The following is a 22205-nucleotide window of genomic DNA, read 5'->3' as shown; positions in this document are numbered from 1 at the left end:
CATGAAGTTGTTGACCAAGAACAAAAGAGAATGAGGTCTTCACGCTTAGTTTTGAGGGCAGCAAACACAAGCAGTATAGAAGGCACAGACAACAAAAAAAGTCAAGAAATTAGCAAGCTTTTGTGCAAGAGATCTCTCTGCTTTCCCCACTTCCCTCCTTCCCAAAAGAGGATTTTACAAAATTTACAAAAACAAGAAGTTTTCTAAATTCCAAACCTCTCTTGCATCAGAGGAGTATGTTCTAGACACGAGGATACAAAACAAGCAGGTCTGGAGAACTGAATTAGTAAATCTGCAGAGCACCTCTCCCTTCAAGCAAAGGGAACCCATACGGTTGTCACACACATGAGTCTGTCACACAAAACATTGAGGGTCCCCAGTAACCCTCTGGTATTTTAGGGGAAGTTCGGACCTGCACATGTCATTTTATTAATGCATTTTTACCTTCATTGCAACAGACTGCAAAGGTACCTGTTCTGTCGTCCCTGTCAATAACTATGTTTAGAAGTTACTGGCTTACCTTGGCTGTGAGAAAAACGTTGAAGTGCTCATTAAAAGAAAGCACCGGGTGATCAGTTATCCTCTTCAAGAATTTGTCTAATGCTTTCCTCCTTGTCTCCACAAACTCTTCAGAAAAGCGATCAACAACACCCTTCACGACAAATTTCTCAGGAAGAGGCTGTCAGAGACAAGCAAAACGCACCAAAAACTTGCTTCTGCTATTTGGAAACATATAAAGCAATCAAACCCCAAGTTTTAACAGGAACTGAAATGTTATGTTTGCTAACGGGAACCATACATTAGATAGGATGCAAGCTATGCTCTGAATTACCCTTTATCTGGTCTGGTCTAATGCTGGCAATTCTACTAAGTGGCTTCAGCTGAGAGCCCACCAGTGAAGCCCAGACAGTTTACAACTCACACTAAGTACTTGTAGTATAGCTTAGCGTGCTCCTCCCTGCTGCTATCTATGTTCAAGCTCCAGCTCTAAAGGAGATGCCATCGGAGTCACACACTATTCACTACAGCAATGTGCACGCACACACCCGCTATGTTGAAGCAAGGCTGCTCAGTCCAAGGAAACTCAGAAAATTTAACAGTTCTATTTTTCCCCCTTGCTTTCTGAACAATTTAGAGCTCCTGGGCAGGGCCCTTCTATGGAAGGCTGATAGTCTTGGTGATAGCACCACACTGAGCAAAGACAGACGAGCAGGCTTGACACAGCAAATAGCCAAGTAGTCCAGGATGAAGCCTTCCTGAAGCACTTGCATGCTGGGTCATCATCATAGCCAGCATTCCCAAGCACGTTCGTGTAAGTGACAAAGGTCTGCCAACTTATCTACTCTTCTATCTTACTCCTATTTCAACTTCACCAGTTCATCTCTGCAGTTCAGCTTAAGCCTGACATGTAAACTAAAGTCTCCCTCCAGACTTGCTAGTTCTGCAGTCCCTCCTGTTACACTTAGACTCCAGACAAAGTACCACTTCAGAAGGAAGATAACTTAAAGCTCCAGCATGGTTAGTCTCAGCTCTGCCAGTAGATCTGCTTTTGTTCTCTCCGCACAGCAGCGACTCTAAGATTAATAAGTTTTAAAATTGTTCTTTGCACTTCACTCTTACAAAACAGGCTGCCCAGACAGATTATCTGCTTACTCTTAGGCTAGCAATGACAACCATTTCCACCCCATTCAGGAATCGGGATTCTCCTCTGCAAAGAGTCTTTGTCACCTCAAATCTGACAAAAGTAATTAAAAGAAAAAAAAAAAATGTGTAATTGTGTATGCATAAGCCTTTCCCACCGTACCCTAGCTGATGTGGGATACACATGAATATTGTACCTCCTAAAAAAACCCAGCCAGCAGGACTTATCTGCAACTCAGCTACTTTATGACCACTGTATTTGGTTCTTATAATTTAAGGCTTATCTTATTATGCTTTGCGTTCAGATCAGTCATTCCAGTTAAACCATTGTAAGGTACACTCTAATTAGACTTCTTTAGAAGAACAATGCTTAGTGCACTAGTCTTCAGGGAGGAATAAACTCTCTTCCCTTGCTTTGTAAACTTCAGCTGGGACTGTGTATTTTCTGAAGATGCTACCTCAGCATCATATATGCAGGAGGAAAAGGATAAGCTAGAAGACTGGTTTAAAGAACCCTAGTTCAACCAAACATATGCAATATAATCACTAAAGTTTGAGCATTTGAGATCTACAAAAGGGTGCACCTCTATTACAGTTCAACTCAGTTTTAGCTATAGCAGTAGTTATAGTCCTTTACATTTTAGACCTTTTAAGGTCCATCCCAAGTAGTCAGTACATGCAGCTAGCAAGCGATACCCTGCTTTAGGTGTGTGTAACTCATCTACTTTATAGTCTTCAAGCTTAAGAGTCCACTTTTTCCCTGCTGTGACACGTAAGCAGAGTTCACTGCAGTCAGAAATGGCTTCAAGTATCCAAACATCACTATCCAAAGACATGATCCTTGGCCATATTAGGCTTATCTTTCCAGTCTGGAAACAGATCTAAGAGCACCTCTACTGTTGTTTGAAAGAACAGGTTAGAGTAAGTCTCAGATCATTAAAAAAAAAAAAAAAAAAAAAAAAAGTAAAAATCAGTAAGCAAAGAGATGAAGAGGAACCCATATTCAATTTAGTTTGGGCTCCTAAGTGTAGGCTATCATGACTTGCTGCACTGACAAAACACATCATTAGTTACAAGAAGATTTTGGGCAGAATGACTACGCTGAAATTAGGAAGACAACCCCCTTCCAGTATTTTGTTAGACAGAAGGCCTACAGGGATTGCAGTATCTCCAGTTACAGATACTCTTAGATTGGCTTGACACTTCCTTTCAGAATACACTTGAGTCACAGTGCACCCGAAACTGCCTTTAGCTTCTATTGCCCATCTACTTCTAGGCAATAAATACATAAAGCACTCAGCAATATTCCCTCTGTACCACTGCACGGAAGAGATTAATAGGAAATTCCGTAACTGCGAATTTGTGCATAGATCAATAGAAGAGGGCAGTGCATACTTATGCTTCCAGATTTTATAGAAGAGAGGTACTTAAAGAGATTGCCTCGTTCTGCAGCTGGTTTTATGTCCAGTATTAGAGCCATTTGTGCCAAATTTGCCATTCTGTGTGCAACGAATTCCAGGTCACAGCAAAGCAGCTTGATTCCCTAGCTGTGACGCACCTTCTGCTACTAGACTATAATTTACTGCCTTGCAGCCTTCAGGCAGGACTGGCAGCCTGTTAGTAGACTCAAGAATCTGCAGAAGCTTAACCTCGATAGTTCCAGCTGTTCAGAGAACAGGGAGGGAGAAAAGAGGGTCTGGGCAGCTAACACATTAATCTCATGTTTCCACCTTACCCCAGCAAGGTCACTCTCTCTCTTCTCTTCTTCCTACCCCTCAGTAAACATATTTGCTGCCAGTTAGTGCTGTCACATGGTTTTGTGAAGTATTTCTTATCTTTGAGAGACTGAGTTATTATTCCACTTGGAGGCAAGTCCTAGAGAAATTAAATAGCTCTCTACCCTGGAACAACCTAACTTGAATACTTCTCACATCGCCCAGTCCTTGCTGAGGAAGGGAGGGAGAGTGTAGAAACTTATCCCCCACCTCAGATGGGCAAGCTAAGTCATGCCAGCAGTATTGATATTTCTCAACAATTCACCTCTTACAGGCCTTTTTTAATTTCTTTGTTCAGAAGAGCTGATGGTGGTGATCTCACAGGCTTCCTACCTTTTCACATCTTCTACAGCATGAAAAACAGACTGCTGAAGACTAGTAACAACCTCTTCAGATCAGATAAGGTGGTCAGACTGCCAGCTTCAGCGACATGAAGGGTTGCAGTAGTTTAGCTAATCTTATTAGCTAAACTAACTCCTACTGAGGGCAGGCAATAGGTACCAAGCCACAGGCTAAGATTTTTAAGTCTGTGCTATTAAATTTTAGTGCAAATAGTTTTAAAATGGTCTTTAAAATCACTCAAAAGCCTACCTTGAAAACTGACTGCAACTAAGACTTGAAGTATCTGTGTGGCTTTTCATAAGCTTCAAATACTCAGAAATCTAGATGTAATAAGTAAGCAAACAGATGAAGTATATTCCATTTATGCCACAACAAATGTAGTCACTGCTTATATTGCCCTACAGGAGGCCACCAAATCTCACCTCTCAGGTGTGCCACCAAAGAAAGTCTAAGCTTCATAATCACTCAAGAATGGAAAGCTCTTCCCAATCCACCAGAAGAGAATTAAGTACCATATTTATATCTAAAGAGACATTATCACCGAAATATCACCCTTGGCAGACAGATACAGAACTGTCCTTAATATCAGATTCTTGCTTACTACCTACGGGAATGAGATGCGTTGGCTGAGACTCTTCCAGCTTGTTTCTCAACCAGTCGAAGTCTTGGTACCGCCGACGGACAGAATACTCTGGCAAATCAAACTCTGCTCGCGTGGTCTGGAAAAGAAGAACACAATACACCAAAATCTCTCACTTCAGAGCTTAGCAGCAAACGCAGTACAGCCATCGCTGGCAAGGGTGAGGCCAGACAAGCATTGCATGGCGACTCATTCCCAAAATCAGGTTTGCAGCAGCATGAGAGAAAGGTCCTCTGGCTGTTCCAGCAGTAGGAAAGCCAGCAACAAGAAAAACTATTACTTGGAGCTGATGCGTTCTTAAGATCTATTTGTACTTCACTACATGTTCTGCTCAGATAAACTTTATGGGAAGAGTCTGTGGAGAGGAGAGTACTGTGCACCATGTTAATCTCTTTGGCAGTTACAAGTTTGTGGGGAAGACTATAAGAAATCTTCATTCCATGATGAGACTATTTTAGCCATTGAGAATTAAAAGCAAAGATTATTTAATGACTTGTTTATTCTATGAGGTGCATTAAGTGTGGGTGAAAAAATGTTTCACCAGTGCCCCATAAGTGACAGGCTTATGACACTCCTTCAAGGCTAAAAGGTTAGAACGTAACCCATTGCTAGGTTTGCCAAAAGACTGTTTTTGTTTAGTTCTGAGAGGAATAAATTAGTTTGTTTATATTGTTTGTGTATACCTGATTAGAGCTATCAGTACGTTAAGTTAAATCCTGAAAGTTTTAATTCTTTAAGGCAAGAAGTTAGGCTTGCCATTGCAATATGAGACAGAAGGTAAGTATACAGAGAAACTGCTGACAAACATTTTATTATCTGATCCTCAAACAGTTCATAGCCTGGAAAGCCAACCGCATGGGGCAGCTTGCACAGCACATACTGCAACTGCCTAAAAGCACTAATGAAACTATATACCAAGCAGGAGTCTCTGCTGAAGAGTCTGGTATTGCGATAGTCCTGATTGGAGGGTAGATGGCCCTTACCATTATGTCTCACTGAGAGGCACAGCTCACTGAGAAGCTGAGAGAGCTACACTTAATTACTGGCAGTAAAGCCATCCTGCAACAAAGATGATGCTGCAACATCCACACAATACACATCTACAGCTAGACATCAAAACCACTGCATCCTGGGGAACACACCAGCTCTCCCAGCTTTGAACTGGCACTGTGTCCAGCACTAGGTTGCTTTGCTACTCCTAGCCACTCCAACTGACTGCTAAATATCAGCAGAGATTTTGTGTTTACTTCAAGACTGAGAGCAACTGCCACATTTTGGAGACAGCCAAGTAGCAGCCTTTAAATGCAATCCACCTCTTCACTTGCTCTCTGGATGGTTCCAACTCTTCAGTTACTCCACATCACTCCCACCAATCCCCACCAGGCATCAAGTACAAGTTCTATGCCAGAAATCTCATTCTAGGGGAGAGCCAGCAGCCTTAACACACTATCAACAGAACAGCAGCTCCAGTTTCCTATAAACAGTATGTAAATGTGATATTACCTACAAAATTGTTTGGTTTCTAGAAAAGGAAGGCATAGAGAGACAAAAGAGATCAAGCTCACCTCCTCTCTCCTTTGACCTGCTAGCTATTCTAAGAGATATACATGTTAGCCCATGGACTAACAATGAATGCTCACCAACAGAGCTGTTGAGTTTGTAGATGAGGGATTACAAAGACCGAGATAACCCCTGCAGATCTGTGTTTTCCTCAGCTGCACCTCAGAGTAACACCAGCTTATCTAACATGGTAGAGTGCAACACTATAAATGGAACATCTGAGACTTCATATGAACCATTTTAACTTGTTCTGAGTAAGAGACTGAACGGCGTTACGCTAGAACAAGACAATTCATGCACAAGTAGACAGCCCTCATCAGCCAGTGGTGCTGACTGCTTTGTTCTTTTAATAGTACAGCTTCAGCCTTGCAGGAGACAACCTGAACTTAAACAGAAAAAAGGTAATGATTTAGTAGTAGTAGTAGCAGTAGTAGAGATAGGTTTTGTGAACTGGCTGTCACTGGATAAAGGCCTCTTAAGAGAACAGACAGTGAGTGAATGAAAGTAAACAGGATGTATACACACTACAGTGTCTTATCCTGTACTATGAGGATGAAGGTAAAGTCTCCCATCTGCTAGCACCGAGAACCTTATTAATCAGTATTCTGCTAACAATTAAGGAAAACAGCATAGGTACTATTTAGTCTAGAAGTAGGAAATCAGGATAACTCCCAGTGCACAAACTTTGCATTCGTTATCGTTCATCTCTAGCAAACTGCTCCTGCTGCCTTTACATTGCAAGCAGATTTGCAGAGTTTTCCATATATCAGGTTTTGTTCCTCAGAGGGAGGCAGATGAAAATACATCTTAGCCATCAGCATTTCAGTGTTTGCTGTATGGCTGTCAAATCTAGACAGTAAATCAGCTTTTCAGAGACTATTTGGACAGAACATAAGGGCCCTTCAAGGTTTTAATGACACCTCACTAACGCGGGGTGTTAGAAGAATGGGTGTGAAAGAATTTGGATCTCAGATGAAACTGTTCATCAGCTTAGCACAAGTTACGTTTTCCAGACTGCACACAAAAGGGAAGAAGGTCTTGCCACTGTCCAGGGATGGCAAGTGAAACATCTATGGTTTTGACACAGTTGAAGTCCTCCTGCTTTCTTGTAGGATCCATAAATCTCACCTTGCAAGGACACAGGCATCTCCCAAAGCAAGCTGAGAAACTTATGTAGCAGATCTCAACCTCCCAAAAATAATGGGTAAGACACTTCCAGGGATTTATTGAAGACTCCAACAGAGTTCCACAAAGTCCGCACTGCAGTATTCCAAGCTCAGTTTCACTTGCTGGAAAGCAAGCAGGGTTACAGACACTTTTACCCCTGTTGGAAAAGTTTTAACTTGAGGCAATATTAAGGCAATCATCAAGTCTTGGTCTTTTGTAAGATCCTTGTTTTTCTTGAAAGAACTTAGCAGCCAAACCTAAAGCTAGCCTGTGATAGTATTTATGTACCCTAGTTCTAGTCTCTTACTCACTACACCTGACCGTGGATTCCCCTCCAGGTTACTATTTAAGTTGGAGGCAAAATTTTCAACTAGAAAAAGAGTAGAATGGCAGAGAGGGGAAGGGAACAAGGTTGGTGTTTCTAGCAGTTCATAGCTCCATTTGCCTCAAATAGTTTAGCCTGTTGAAAAAAGAAATCAAAACACTTACACCTGCTCCTCTCTAGGGATCAAGCTGTTTCATGTGCTCGAGTAAACTATCCAGTGCATGCACTGGAAGCAGGAGGACAGGAAAAAGAAAACAAGACCTCCACTTCAGTATTGATTGGTCTGAAAGCCTCTCCCTTCACGCCTGTAGAGCAACTGTATGACTCTGAGAAATGGCACACAGTTGTTCAGACCTTCATGTGAAAAGGCACAGAAGAAGGTCTTGCCATCCTAGAAAGTACAACAAAAGCGAAGTTAGAAGTACACTTACTTATGTTTCCCTCAGGAGAGATGACTACATAACTTAAGGGTAAGCTTTCTTTTCCCCCTTCTTCCTCAGAAAGACCTGCTCAATAAAATCCCTTTACAGTACAAGTCAGTCTATCTGAAGAGCACAAAGGTGTATCATCAAGAACATCTGAGACACTTCAACTATCCCAGCCAAGACCAATTAATTTCCAGCACAAGTTTCACCCACCTTTTTGGTTTCACTATCCTCCCATGTAAGAAAACTACTGTTAGTAAGCAGAAAACAGGGTATGAGAGAGTCAAGAAAGCCAGGTGTGAATCACTGTTCCCATTATTTTTGGGATTCCCATTATGTTCTTTAAATGTGCTAATCCAGAGGACAGGCTGGGGAATGCTACCTGGTTCTTCTAAGAAGCTATGAAAGCAGGGGCACAAGCAGGACCAAGTAAACTCTTAAGCTTTCTTCTCAACTTCCTTGCAAGCCATTGTTTTGGACCCTTCCTCAGCCACCACCACCTGCTAACAAAGGTATCAGTAGATGAGAAGCCTGGGGCATACCACAAGACTTCCCATTTTTGCTCTTACAATGAACAAGCTTTCTAAAGAAAAAAGGCACACAACAAAGAAACAACCCTATGGTGGTGTCCAGCCACAGCCACAAGCACACATTACAGCACCAGCAATTATGTTCCCCTCTTCCACCTAGTGATGCTGCTTTTCACAGCAAAGAAGTCTTCAGCATAACTCATTCTAGGATATATGTTTATCCAAACCTTTAAGGTTCCAGTAGTATTCTTCAGTGAAGAAAGAAAAAAAACCAGCCATCCCTGCCTCCTCATCCAGAGCCACTACAAAGACCCTTTCAGCCATCTACAGGTTTCAGATCTCTCTCATGGAAGGCTGCAAGGGAGGTGGTGGGAAGGTATGGCCTCACACTGATGACAGGAGCAAGGTCTCCTATAGAACTTTGACCTACAACCTGGAGGTGCAGGCATCAACACTCATCCTCATCACTGTCTAGGGACTATTTCTGTGCAACTTTTTTGCCATGGTTAATTACTGCTTTTAGCTACAATGGCCAAGTAGCTTGGCATCAAAGAGGTCTTGTTTGTATGGCAAGAATGAGTCAGACCATTAATACTGTTAGTCTTCCAAACACTTTTTTTTTTTTTTTTAAACAATGGTAGATAGTGCTAGAGGTGCTGACCCTAGAGGTTACACAGAATTCTGTAAGAATAATAAACCCAAACAGCTGAGGCTTTCATGGTAGCTGTTAAGAATAAATTACGCACTGTTTCATAACAGTATTGTAATGCCATGATATAGCAGATTTATGTGCTACAGTGAGATCCTAAATAAAACAAATATTAACAGACAGGTAGGTAGATACACAAAATCGGAAGCACAGGATGAGATTTTTTTAAATTTAAAGAAAGACACTGTCGGGTAATACAACTGATCTAAATACAGTAAATACCTTACTGAGGTTCCAGAGTTCAGCTTTAAGAAGGAAAGGAACCCCTGTATGCACACAGGTTTCCAAGCAGAGGAACATTAGGGTGCTGCTGCATAGAGTTATTTTACCTTGACAGAATAATCAGGTCTTAATTTAAGGGCGAAACAACTTTAGCCAAATTTAGCCATTTGCCTGTGGGAAGCTGCATCTCATTTTGAGCTTCCTATTCCTTATGATCATGTAAGAGCTGAAGGCTAAGTTGCTCCAAGTAGAAAAGTTTCCTACAATACTTCTTAGCATTTTCTAGTAGTTAAGATACAGCATTTCTTGCAAGATTAAGACACTTAGAGCAACAAAGAATGACAAGCCTACATTAAATGTGCAGTAAGAGACAGCTACTATTTTAAAGAAACCACATTTTCTCTGTGCAGCCTGAAAGTGGAACTTTGGAGTAGATGGGTTTAAAAAAAAAAAAAAAAAAATCCATGGCCTGTAAAGTTTCCTTATCTCAAAGGAAAATATTTTCTCCAGTATATAATGCTATCTAAGTAGGCCAGAGGAATGTTAATCTTTTTGGACAAGTGGATCAAGTATATTCCTAGTGAAGTTAGTGAACGTTTTTTGCCTTAGGTAACTACAAGTGCCCAAAACAGATGTCAACATCACCTAGGAGCTGATGCTAATGAGAATAAGCTAATTAAAAGAAATCAGTGTTCCAATTGTGAGTGCAATGGAGTTTTCAGATCACTTTTCCTATTAGTACAATTAGATTGCATTAATGATTGAGCCACAACACATGCTGAAAAACATCTCTAGCCTATTTCTTTTGGTAGGCAGTAGCATTCTTAGTTCTAGCCACAGCTATACAGACCTCTGTACCAACAACTGCATGCACGCTGGTTTACAGTTGAGGATCAAGATTATGATTTAGGCAAGTGGCTGATAGAGGAAGTGGGGTAAACACTTAAAGCATTTCAGAAAATGAGAGATACAAAATGCAGAGTGATTAACAGTGAATCAGCAAGGCACACCCCCCCTCAGGTGAGGTAGCTTGAACCAAATGGGTGTCAGATTACTTTACATAAACACTTTGAAGTTAATGAAAGAAACTGGCCTTGCAAGTTTATAAACAGGTTTATGTAAGAGTCAGAGGCAAAAATCTAAGCTGACATTTTAGAAGTTTTGCATAGTTTCATATACTGAAGTAGTAACTGTTCTGATAAGAGAAGTCACACCTTCAACATGTTCACAGGGTACTGAAAGACACTAAGTTCTTGTCCTTGAAATACAGGAATACAATGTAAGGCACAGACATGTAGAGCATGCCTTAAAACAACCCCCCCCCAAAGAAAAATTACTCAGAAAGGAGAATGATGCTTTGTACCTTTGTTGTAACCCTGTATGTGATATACGTCTCCATCGTGCACACGTGTTTTTTGGGATCATCAACAGTTACAAAGAGGTCTCTAGTTTCCCCATCCAAGTCATCATCCAGCTGCAGTCTGTTGAGGAGAGATGAGGAGGAGGCTGGGCTAGAAGTGTCCACAGGTGTGCCATTGGGTAGACTGAGATCCTGTATTGGAGAGGAAAAAACAGCAAGTTTTTAAGAAGTGAACAGATTCACTGTAAAGCACAGTATTCTCAAAAACACCACTGACAAGCTTCACTGATATATTACAAGGGTTGTTTATTTCAGTAGCTTGAAGGATCACCCTTTTCCAGTGCACCCAGGCAATCCCCCAAGGTCTGGGCTTTGAGCATTTGAACAGTTCTGCTGTTCCACAAGTTGAAGAGAAAGCATATTACCACCACATCAGCATGGCGTAACCTGGTTTCTCTTCATGAGGAAGTAGAAGTATTGCTGAACCAACAGTTGCTAGTGAGACTGAACCAACTTAGACTCTGAAAACAAAACACCTAAGCAAATTAAGAGACCTACTTATAAGACAAGCTTCAGGCAAAGTGGCAACAGTTCAATCGACTGGAATGCAGTCAGCCTTCACCTCTGGAGACCCCTGTAGCACAGGAAGGAGGGCAAACTTGTATCAGAGGCTTCCCATCCAGTTCATTAACTTCCAAACATACTGACAGCAATCAGAGATGGAATTGCCATCACTGCACTACAGGACACTTGCAGATCATACACTCCATCACCAGGGTCTATGCACGTGTCCCTTCTGCAGTCCAAAAAAAAAAGCCAACCCCAAACAAAAACCCACCACACACAACACTAACTTTATGGCCAACTTGGTACATTCCTATACCTTTGAGTCTCACACTTCAATATAGACCAAGTACTCCATACAGCTATTGGTTACTCCACTTTGCACAAACATCCCATCAACTTCACATGTGTTCGCTACTCTGGTTTTGCAGCGGAGGGAGCCGATAGCACGTGACAACTTGTACAATATGTGGGAACATTTCACAACAGCATTGGGGAGTCCCAGAGATCCATGGTTGTTCTTTGCAGAGAAAAGAGCAGCTTGTTTGTTTGTTTTAACTAGCATAAGAATAGTGGCATAAGAATAGATTTATGCACAGTGTTTTCCTTGTAAGGACAAAGGTTCCTCTGGTTGAAAGACAGTGAAACATCACCACTACTAAGCAGCACATCAACTAGAGCTGTTTTAGTTTTAGAATTACTGCTTAGCCCCAGCTTCACACAGTCTTTTAGTAGCTAAACGAAATATGTAACCTTAGCAAAGCAATCCTCTCTGGGTAAGATTCCCTTTGCCCATCTGTTTTCCTTATGCAATTGTGTTTTCTGTTCCAGCTGGACAAGGGTAGTCCCTGTCTTCAGAAGAAGTCCTCCTTTCTTCAAGGGTTCAGAATTACAGGTGAGAGCTTGAAGTTAAAGTTGCTTACAAAGGTCTGCTTTTGACAATGGCTAAGAACAGGGCTAGGTTCCTACCAGTCTTTGTCACAAACCTACCATGGGAGTACTGGGATTTTACAGACAGCCCCCTGCCTGTTGTAGTCCTGCAGAACTGCAATAGTGTTGCCCTTCACCTTGAGGACTGTAGTAAGGAGAAGTAAGGAGAATAATGCTTTAGCCTAGACATTTTGGGAAAGGGGTGATCTAAACTATTGTCTGCTAACAGAGAGGTTAGATGCATTCTCCCAGCTAACGCTCAGAAGTGGTTGCCAACAGATGAGAGATGTCAGATTTAACTGGCAAGTGAGCAAGAAGTGGAAGGTAGGTACTCAAATGCTCTCTTAAGAGGGTAAAAGAGCAGGATGAGCGTGGCATAGCTTGCCAGCTCATATATGAGGCAGACAGCTTGAACTACACAAGCATCTGGCTCAGGCTCAACCTAGCAGGAGCATGTACAACAAGAAGAAGCAATGCTACAATAATTCAGCAGATAAGGAGTTCTGTTGGAGTTACACAAATAGAAAAAGCAGAAGACAGGATAAGATTAGCAACAGGAGATGGCTTTAGGAAATATGCAGTTCAGCTAGACAGGAGAATTTGGCTGAGCAGAGTAAAGAGCAAAGCAAACCCTGGGACACCGCAGTGGCTGTAGACAAATCGTTCCTGTTTCCAAAAGGAAAATCAGCTCCTCATTGCCCATGTGCAATAAGCATTAGTACAAGACAAGCTGTGCCAGAACTGCAGCCAGTCAAATTCGAAGCTTCCAGTATGGAAATGAATTAACTTGCAGAAACAGCTTAAGCCTGGTTGCACAGCAGACCTCAAGAGCTTTTAACAAAACCCTTCCAAAAGAGATCTTAAAGAATACGATGGAATCTGCTTAAAATATGAAAACTCCACATCAAGGTGTCAGAACAACTGTAAGAAGGACCAAAAATGTAGCTTGTGGACACTTGTCTGAAGTTAGCAACTTTCCTCATCAATTCTGTTGGGAGATAGTATCATACTAGCACGTCTTGCACTTTTAAGCAGGACAGAGGTTTGTGAAGGCTGGAATTCAACCTGGTGAGTGTTCTTGCAGTTATGAGTCCTGAGGAATGTCTCAGGTCTTAAAGGCTGTGACAGTTTCACCTGATCTGAGCCCTGGACCAAACACCCTAGAACTAAATCAAACAAAGCTTCTAGACCAACTCTGGTTAGAAGCTGGGAGGCTGTTAGCTGCAGTGGGGAGAAAGGACAGAAGATGTTTACATTGAAAGTACTACTGTGCTATGCTGCCTCATCTGCGATGGCAGAACTCTCCCCTGGCATCACAGCTGGCATCATGCCCTGCTACTTGGCTAGTTTTCAGTAGTTGAAAGCCAAGTTAGAAGCTAACTATTTGTCCTTCTTAATGGGTGAAGCCTCCTAGCTAACTGAACAAGGTACACCACTTATGACTGCTGATCCTTCGTTTGACAGTAGGCAGGATCAGTTTGATGAAGTCTTACACTACTGCTAGAAAGAGGTAGGCTTTGAAGTGTCACAGCAGATGGCCTAGCAATCTAAGTTGTCTCAGGCTGTAATCCTTTCAGCAGAGAACTGCCTTATCACGTTAACTGGCACTGGCTTTCTTCCATGGGAGCTGGGGGATTTTTTGCAGTTGGGGAAGCAAGACTGCATCACCTGTTCTAGTCTGCTTTTCCCACACAAAGAGCAGTATGTCCTGCAGAGCCTAGGAGGTCCGCAGCCATCGACATTTCTGCCTGTTGGTGTAGGCATCATACCCACAAGCATTTGAAATACTGACTATCATTAACTGTTTCACATAACAAAGAGTCTGACTTCAGTGCCAAGGACTCATGCCTCAGCTTCACCTTTGGTGCACCAAGTGGCTGCTCATCCACGGTTTTAAGTGCCTATCTGCATTATCAGAGATCAGCACAGTCCAAGTCCCAGCAGGCACCTACTGCTCCCAGAGCTCTTCACAAAGCCTTTTTGTCACAGCACCTGTTACTCACAGTACAGTCAGTCTGCTACAAATCTGAGCAGTCTCATAGCGAGGAGGAGGAGAAGCTGCTTCTGGCAGCCAGGCAGATGGGACAGAGGACAGGTTCTGTCAAGACATTCTTCAGGTCTTAGACAGTATCCACAAAGACTCCCTCAAGTTTCACAGCTTTTTCTAAAGTAAAGAGCAAAGTTCCTTAGCCTCTGTCCCTCATCTCCTCAGGCCAGTCTCAGCTTTGTCACCCGCTGAAGCAGGTGAGGTGAAGCTATAGCAAGGACTGGATCATAACCTACAGCAGAAATAGTACCACATTCAGACCTCCAGGTTCATGATCTGGCTAAGTACTGGGATTCTGTGCAGTTTTACAACCTCCTATAGGTACTCATGATCTGGCTAAGTACTGGGATTCTGTGCCACCTCCTATAGGCAGACTCTTCACGCATTCTTATGGACTTCGTAGGACTCCACAAGACACCCAGATTTATAGGTACATGAGATCAGATGACTCTAGCAGCACACGCTGGGTATCCCACAGTGTAGGGCAATTAGGACCAAACTGCCTGTGTTGGAAATGCATGACCCCTGCCAACTATACAGGCTGCTATCTGGTAAGGAAGCAGCTTCACATTCTTGTGTTATATGCAGTCCAAACACCTTAACTGCTTAGCCTGCCCAGAAACAGATACTAAATCTATCAAGAAGTACACTTCATCCAAGTTTAAAATTCAGCTTAATTTTATAAACCTGAAGTCTGCATGTGAATGCAAAATGAGTTGGGAAGTTTCCAGCTGATGTCATCTTCTCCCTCCTTCATTCTCCCAGGAGATTTTCCAAGACTGGATTTACAGAGCAGCTTGGACCAACATAAAGTAAAACCTCAGAAGCTTGGTATTCAGTCTTCTGGATGGCAGCCTTCCCCAACCAAATAGTACACACCACAGAAGACATCCAGGATTCAACCCTTGAAGGCTAAAAAAGGGTCTAAAATTCTGTAGGTACTGGCTTATCATCAAGTGAAGATCAGGCAGTCTCCTGCCAAGTTAAATGCAGCTAGTCAATACTGCAGCTTCTACAAACTCAATGTTAAGTTTTCACTTACCCTGCCTTAGCCAGGACACAGCTTAACCAGATAGCTGCTATCTAAGCAGTAGTCCATGAAGGAAGTGGAAGAGGCAGTTCAGCTAGGTCTTCCAAGCACAGATAAGCTCATCTCTAGAAAGGGTTAGCCTGAAACCACCTGACGCTGCAAGTACATTGCTCTCATTAAACGAGTATTAGATGACAGTAGAGACATTTAGAAGTGTTGCTGTTTAGATGCAAGTGGCACACTTAACCCCAAATATGCCTGCCTAACTCGGGGACCTTACAGCCAGGCCTGTTACTCCTAGAACCTCACTGCTTCACTTCTGAGATTCAGAGTGCTGTACCTTTCGCCTCATGTTTCAAGGCATTCTGCAGCTTTTTGCCATCCATTTCCCAGAGAGATGGAACCACAGATATAGTCATGTCAAGGGGACAACGACTCAACATGTCTGCAGCTGGTTTCTGGAACAGTCTTACCTTCAGTACATGACAATAAGCCATAGCAAAATTGCTGCTGGTGACTGGAAAACTAAAACGGTTTTGATGTAAATATTCACAAGAACACTATAAAAGCTTGCATTACCTTGGCTTTCACAGACCTGTTCATAGCACTACTTGTCCCACCCCAGCAAGTTTTGCAAGCAGGTATTTTTTGTTTCTACAGTTCTGTCACTGGCCTGTACAAGTCAGCTCTGCTTAAAAGCAAAAGCACCTTTCCATCCTTCCATCCATCTAGATCAGTTCATCTGTCACTGACAGCACACTATCCTATTAAAAGATCTCACTGAGCATCTGCATAGGGATATCTCAGTCTGCACAAGACTGTCATCCAATACCAGCTGGAGACAAATACCTAAACTTCTCTTCAGATGGAGAGCGAGTGAAGAAAAGGCATTTGCTTCCCCTTTACACATGATCAGTTTCATTCCCTACCAGGCATCAGCATCGTACTTCATTTACTACAGGTCACCTTTGTTTCCCCACACATATCTGAGGTAGATGAGACACTGCATGTGGCCTCCTCTCGCACTCGTCTCTGGGCAGCTACTTTAAAGCAAGAGTGACTGAAGTAGGCATCCAGAGTGCAGAGAGGGAGAATGCTCCAGACACTGGAGAAGGGAGGATAACAAGGCAGTCTTGCTCTGCAAGGTTAAATAAGACAAAAACCCCACTACCAAAAATGCCACAGTTAAATTCCAAAAGACATATTCATTCCCAGGAGAAGTACCACATTTCTACACTGATCCACAAACAAGATATAAGTTGTAGTTTGACAAGAACTGTGAGAATCAACTTTTAAGGCTGGACCTACCCTCCTGGGGAAGGGTAAGTGGTTACATGTACACCAGCTCCTGACATCCTTCTCCAGTAATGGGACAAGAGTACAGAATGTGTGGGTGTACTCACAAGGAACAAGATTACACCCTCAGAAGAGGTCAGTGTTTTCCACTATATTAATAATCTAGAACCAGACTGCAAAGTTGAGGCTATTTTAAGAGCAATACAGACCAAGCTCAAATCCGAAACTATTCTTCTTGCTGTTGCCTGGACATATGTCAGCAGAGGAGGGACACTGCAGGGTGTTGAGGACATAAACTTGGATTTTTATTTCCTAACCCTGGAGGGTATTATGTAGCAAGTCTGTGAGCCCTGCAGCGTTGGGTGGAAAGCCCGCAACTCTAATAGAGCATGCATACCACACCCAGTCCAAGCCTCACCTCTATAGTTCCAGCAGTACCACTGGTAGGTATTCTGCCCATCTAACCAAAAAGCCACTAGATAAAGACTGGATCAATTTGCTCTCAGGATATTTTAAATAGGTGTCAGAGTACAGCATGCTGCCAAGCCATGAGTCTGATAACTTTGTTCTGGAGTTCATCACTCCAACTAGTGTTTCTGCTCTGTCGGTCCGAGTTGCCTGGAGACAGACTCCTCAGCATCCCTGAAAAAAATAAGAATTTCAGATGCAGCAGCTGATTGTAGTGACATGCAGTTTGGTACCACTGAAGACCCGAGAGCATTCTCGCTTATAGAAGTATGATACTTGGAATAGTGTTTCTTTGCACTTTGGTTGGACGGAGAAGTGCTGGAAAGCTTCATAGAGACACTACATGATTGACACGATCACTCTCCAAGCCTTCTCATGCAGGTCATGGGATTCCCACCTCTTTCCTGAAGCTAAGAGCCAAGCTTTATAGGACAGATTACTTTGTGGGATTTGTCTTCCCATAAGTCGTCACAGTTAAGCTAACCAGAGCAAGAATGTGGGCACAGAAGCATTTCCTGCAAACAGCATTTTCAGCTAGAGCAATAAGCCATCTCCTACCTCTGTTGCTGAAGTCTTAAGGGATTTGGCTACAATCCAGCTCAGTTTCAGCCCTCCTGTGCATGGGGGTAAAGGGCAGTATCACAATAAGATGTCAAGTACCACATCAGGCCATCTGTTCATACACTCTGGCTATATGTCCATCTTCTCACAGAGTCCTTACAAGGCCAGCCTGTTTTCCTAATCTGGAAGGGGAACTGTACAATATCATACTAAAGCTAACTGTCATTCAAGTAACACCCTAAAAAGGAGGATTATGACTGGCATCTCACAGATGTTTCACAGCAAATAAGACAAGTCCTTCAATACTAGTAATAAACCATATTACTGTGCTACTTCATGCACAGTATTTGGGGCCAGGCATTTGGTAAATGAAATGGGTTGTTATTTGAAGCAGACATTAATTAGGCAAAATGTAAAGGGTTAAGATATACTTTTGTCTTATTAACCCTCACTAACCTGACATGTACTTCCCCATATCCTTTGAACAGGAAGGAAAGTGCACAGAGTAACTGAATGCTTACCATACCTTATAGCTCCCTTACTGTGACAAGGTATTTTAAATGGAAAGAGACATTTTAACACATCCACAGGATGAACTGTTCTCTTGGAAGAGCCAGTCCCAGATCCAAGGTTAGCCTCTACATCTGTTTAGAAAGCACTGGAGTCCTTGCAGAAAGCTTTATCTATCTTCTCAAGTGAAAAGCCAATTTGGCAACTTTCCAGCAAGATTAGTTCAGTTGTTTTTAAGCTGTAGAAAGTAATAGAAAACTGCTTGTGACCCAAAGGAAAGCAAGAGAGTTTAACATTTGAGCAGACTTGGATTTGCATCCTTTAGTAGAGCTTAATGTTGTTTCTTCCTTCTACAGTTCCCAGTAGAAGGCAACAGGCACCAACTCCACTCTATCTTCAGAGCTCAAAGATCTCCACAAACAGCAGAATGTTGATGTCAAACATTTAGACAAATGCAGACCTTTTGAGTCACGTCTCCAGTTACTTTCCTCTGGCTCTGCTAAATTCCATGTCCATCTGCAAGGACTTTGCTTCAAGAATATAGTTTGCCACCAGACTTGAATTATTATCAGAAAGGTTCTGCAGCTGTGTGCACAGGAACACCACAGCCCATTTTAACATGCTAAAGAGCACCTTGTTAATGAACAAGCCTAACACACCCAGAGTTTTGCTTAAAGCTTCATTTTCAGAACCTGAGCTCTGACATTCTAAACAGCAAAGCAGCAGCCAGGATTCAGACCAATAGCAGGAAAACTGGAATCTAGCATATGCCTAGGAGTCATTCCCAATCCAAGAAGCTAGATTTATATCCTACAGACGGAACAGTTAGTTAAGCTTGTCCAAACTAAACTGCTTTCTCCTAGAGGCATACAGCTTTGAGTTACAGCTCTGCTGACATACTGTGCAGCAGTTTTTTCCTGTTCACACTCTAGAAGTAGATTTAGCTGCATCAACAGTTATCTGGGTATCCAGTGTCACCAAAGTGCCAATTTGGCTGAAATGTCTTTGAGAGTTAACAGTATTTATTTATTTATTTTTAATGTAAACAGATGCAAAGGCCTGGGGAGAAGCAGAAAGAAGGAACAGGAAGGAAACAGACAATGGAGTGATGGAAAGCACTGTAGTATACTGCTGAATACTTTGTTTAAACAAGCAAGAATACACTTCCATGTAGCATTATGGTGTGGGTTTCTTCATGCTCACTGTTTTAGATGAGTTGCATTAGCATTTCTCCATACAAGATCAGTGGAGGTTTCCTGAGAGCAAGTCAGACTGACAAGACACCAGTGTGCAAGTAAAAGAGACAGAGATATTCAAAGGGGAGAACTCATGTTTTCATCTCAAACCCTGGAAGAGCTGGAGGAGTGTGCTCTTGGAGGAGCTCTCAGAGTTAGTTTACACTGGTGCAATTTAAGGGACAGCCCTCCATCACGTTTGCTGCTAAAAAATACATTTTCCAACAGAAAGGCATTTGCTCCCAGAGGGGCAGAGTAAACAAAGTACATATCTGTTAGAAGAAAAAAAAAACAACACACAAATAAAAACCACACCATATGATTGCTTCACTCCCTGCTTTAAGGAGGGCAAGCGAGGAAAAGTAGTCATGGAGTATTTCCTCAGAGCATGAAAACTGTCTACAGAGACTGATGGAGAAAAGAAACAAGGCATGACATCTACAGACTAATTCACCTGTAGAAACACCCTTTATTTATCAGGCTAGGCTCCTGGCAGCCACTGAGGCACATAGAGGTGTTTGGTACACATGGCTTCAAGTGCAGCGACCTGATTCAGAAGCAAGCCAGTCAGCACACTGAAAGTCAGCATACGAATCTTGAAGAGGCCACGCTGATCACTGCCAATAAACAGTATTGATTAAAATTTTCCAGGAATTCTCTTGGCAACAATCCAAAACACAGCTTCTGTCTTGGCAGTATCCAAGATTTTCACTTACCATTTGCCCTATATTAGCATCTAAAAAGCTACAGCAAAGGTGTCAGTTCTACCCAGATAAGCATTGTCTGGGGCAGTCTATCACTTACCGTTCCCACATGCCAGTGGTTTCATCACTGAGCTAGTCACAAGAAGCTGTTGGTAACACCATCTGCAGCAGTGAGGGGGAAAAGGCTTCTCTGCCCTTGAGCAACACCTGCACTGCAGCATATTCCTTTCAAGGAACACATCACATCATTCCAGCTCACTGGAAAAGTGAGGCCAACTATGCAGACAGACTTTAAGACAGGTGTTTTTACACCCTAGGAGGCCCTTCAAAAGGATACAGCAAGTTCCATTCAAGCATCCTAAGGAAACACTTTCCTATGAGGACAGGGCATTGGGCATTGAACCTTTCCTGGTAGGTGTGACAGAGAGAAGCTTCACCCTTTGCTAGTATTTTGGCTTAGAGAGGCTACTAGCTACTCTCACCAGACATGCAGCTTTAGGGTGGTTTGAGAAAGCTTTTTTTTTCAAGCTTAAATTCACCCTGAGGTTGTAGCACAGATTAAGAATCAGGATTAAAGCATGTGCTTCAGTGCTGAAAGCCATCCCATCACTAATAACACTACATACAAACCAGTGCCACTATTCTTTTCCAAGGCAGGCAGAGAGGTTATCATGCTTACAGCAGGGTCTGCACTCCTTAATTTGAGGGTATCATCTAGAAGCAAGTAAAACCAGTTGCTGTTTGCATTTTGTTCATTTTCCTGGAGAGTAGGGCACTAACATTCTCATGATGTCTTTGCTCCCACAGGCTAGTAGGTCTTCAACCTAAGATACATAAAACCACAAACCTGAGTCCATCAGAAGCCCATCTTTAGGGGTTAGACACACCACCACTTCCACAGTAACTTCTTACCTACTGCTTATGGCTTCATAAAAGAAGCAGTGTAGAGGCTCTGAACGTGGTTGTAAGACAGTGACATTCCCCAAAGGAATTTTGAGGACCACTCTAAACACAGCTCTTGGTTGAGATCTTTCATTGCCTGTTGTATGAATTTTGGATTATTGCCTTTATTTGCAGAGCAATTTCAGCTAGTTCCACTAGCCCACATCACCTACAGCTGAAAGTAACACCTCTTTCTGCCCCCCACTCCTCTCAATTTAGAAAATAAAACATGTCCCATAAACTGATCTGTCAATAAATCATTTCAGTTAGACTGGCATTGAGAATGCTAACTCTTAATGAGTTGCAGCTCACTGGGTTTGTTTTCCACCCTCAGGTGGTCATTGCAGTACTGCTAGCCTTGCTCCTTAGTAACTGGTTCCCCACAGTTTTTCAACAGTTTACTAGGAGTAAATTCTTACTAAGAGCAAATTCACTCAGCTTCTACCTCAGGGTTGCAGCTGCCAGCACCTCCAAGGTGGAGTTTGGTGCTTTAAGCTCCATTTCATCCTAGTGAAGGAAGTAGTGTTGTCCAGCCACAAGAGCTAGGAGTGTCAGCTGCAACCCAGGCTTGGGTGGTCAAGTCAGCCACAGCTTAAAGAGTCTGTACAGCTCAGCATTTAAGATCTTGCTTAAGGTCAGCAGAGAACAAGCCTCAGTGGAGTTGCCTCTGAGAAATACACAAGTTCAAAAGCGAGTTTTAATTGGTGTATTGTCTTCTGCAGACTGAAAGCACACGCAAGTTACAACCTCAGAGATGCAGTAGATTTTCATGTAGCAGCACTGCATCTCACTGCACAGTAAGAGCTCCTGTCCTGTTTCCTGACCTACGTTACAGAAACTGGCCTCTCCATTCAGAGAAGAAAGAGACTGGTTAGTGTGACAGCCAGACAGTCTGTCTGAGATTCCACAAGAGTAGTCCACAATGTGAGAAGACACCAGGACAACAGTTAGCAGATTAATCTAGGAACTGATGTCTCCCAGATCAGTGTGTCAATAGGAAAGTCTCACTCTTTATCCTTTGCCCCACACATCATTAGTTGCAGGGACAAGCTGCCTGAGGTTTATCACAAACCCCTGAGGCACAGATAGGAGAATGATGTGCCCACAAGGCTATAAAAAGAGAGTTCCTTAATCAATCTGGTTATCCCCTCTCCCCATGAAGAAGTTCAGTGAGCATCCAGCAACTTGGGTTGGTTTGAGGCATTCCAGCACAGGCAGGCCA

General features: G+C 42.6%; 1 protein-coding gene across 1 annotated transcript in view; it reads right to left on the bottom strand.

The window, feature by feature from the left end:
* SNX30 (sorting nexin family member 30) overlaps nt 1-13516 on the bottom strand; it is a 29687-nt gene extending 16171 nt beyond the window's left edge. The window contains exons 1-4 of the mRNA XM_010167655.1: nt 13472-13516; nt 10700-10888; nt 4367-4477; nt 521-679 (exon numbers count right to left, since the gene is read on the bottom strand). Coding sequence (XP_010165957.1) covers nt 521-679; nt 4367-4477; nt 10700-10888; nt 13472-13516 — 504 coding nt within the window. The remainder of the gene's footprint in view (nt 1-520; nt 680-4366; nt 4478-10699; nt 10889-13471) is intronic.
* Between the last annotated feature and the right edge of the window lie 8689 nt (nt 13517-22205).

Source organism: Antrostomus carolinensis, unplaced genomic scaffold (genome assembly GCF_000700745.2).
Source record: "Antrostomus carolinensis isolate BGI_N321 unplaced genomic scaffold, ASM70074v2 scaffold17245, whole genome shotgun sequence".
In the NCBI taxonomy this organism is placed as follows: domain Eukaryota; kingdom Metazoa; phylum Chordata; class Aves; order Caprimulgiformes; family Caprimulgidae; genus Antrostomus; species Antrostomus carolinensis.
This window is presented reverse-complemented; position numbering and strand designations above follow the sequence as displayed.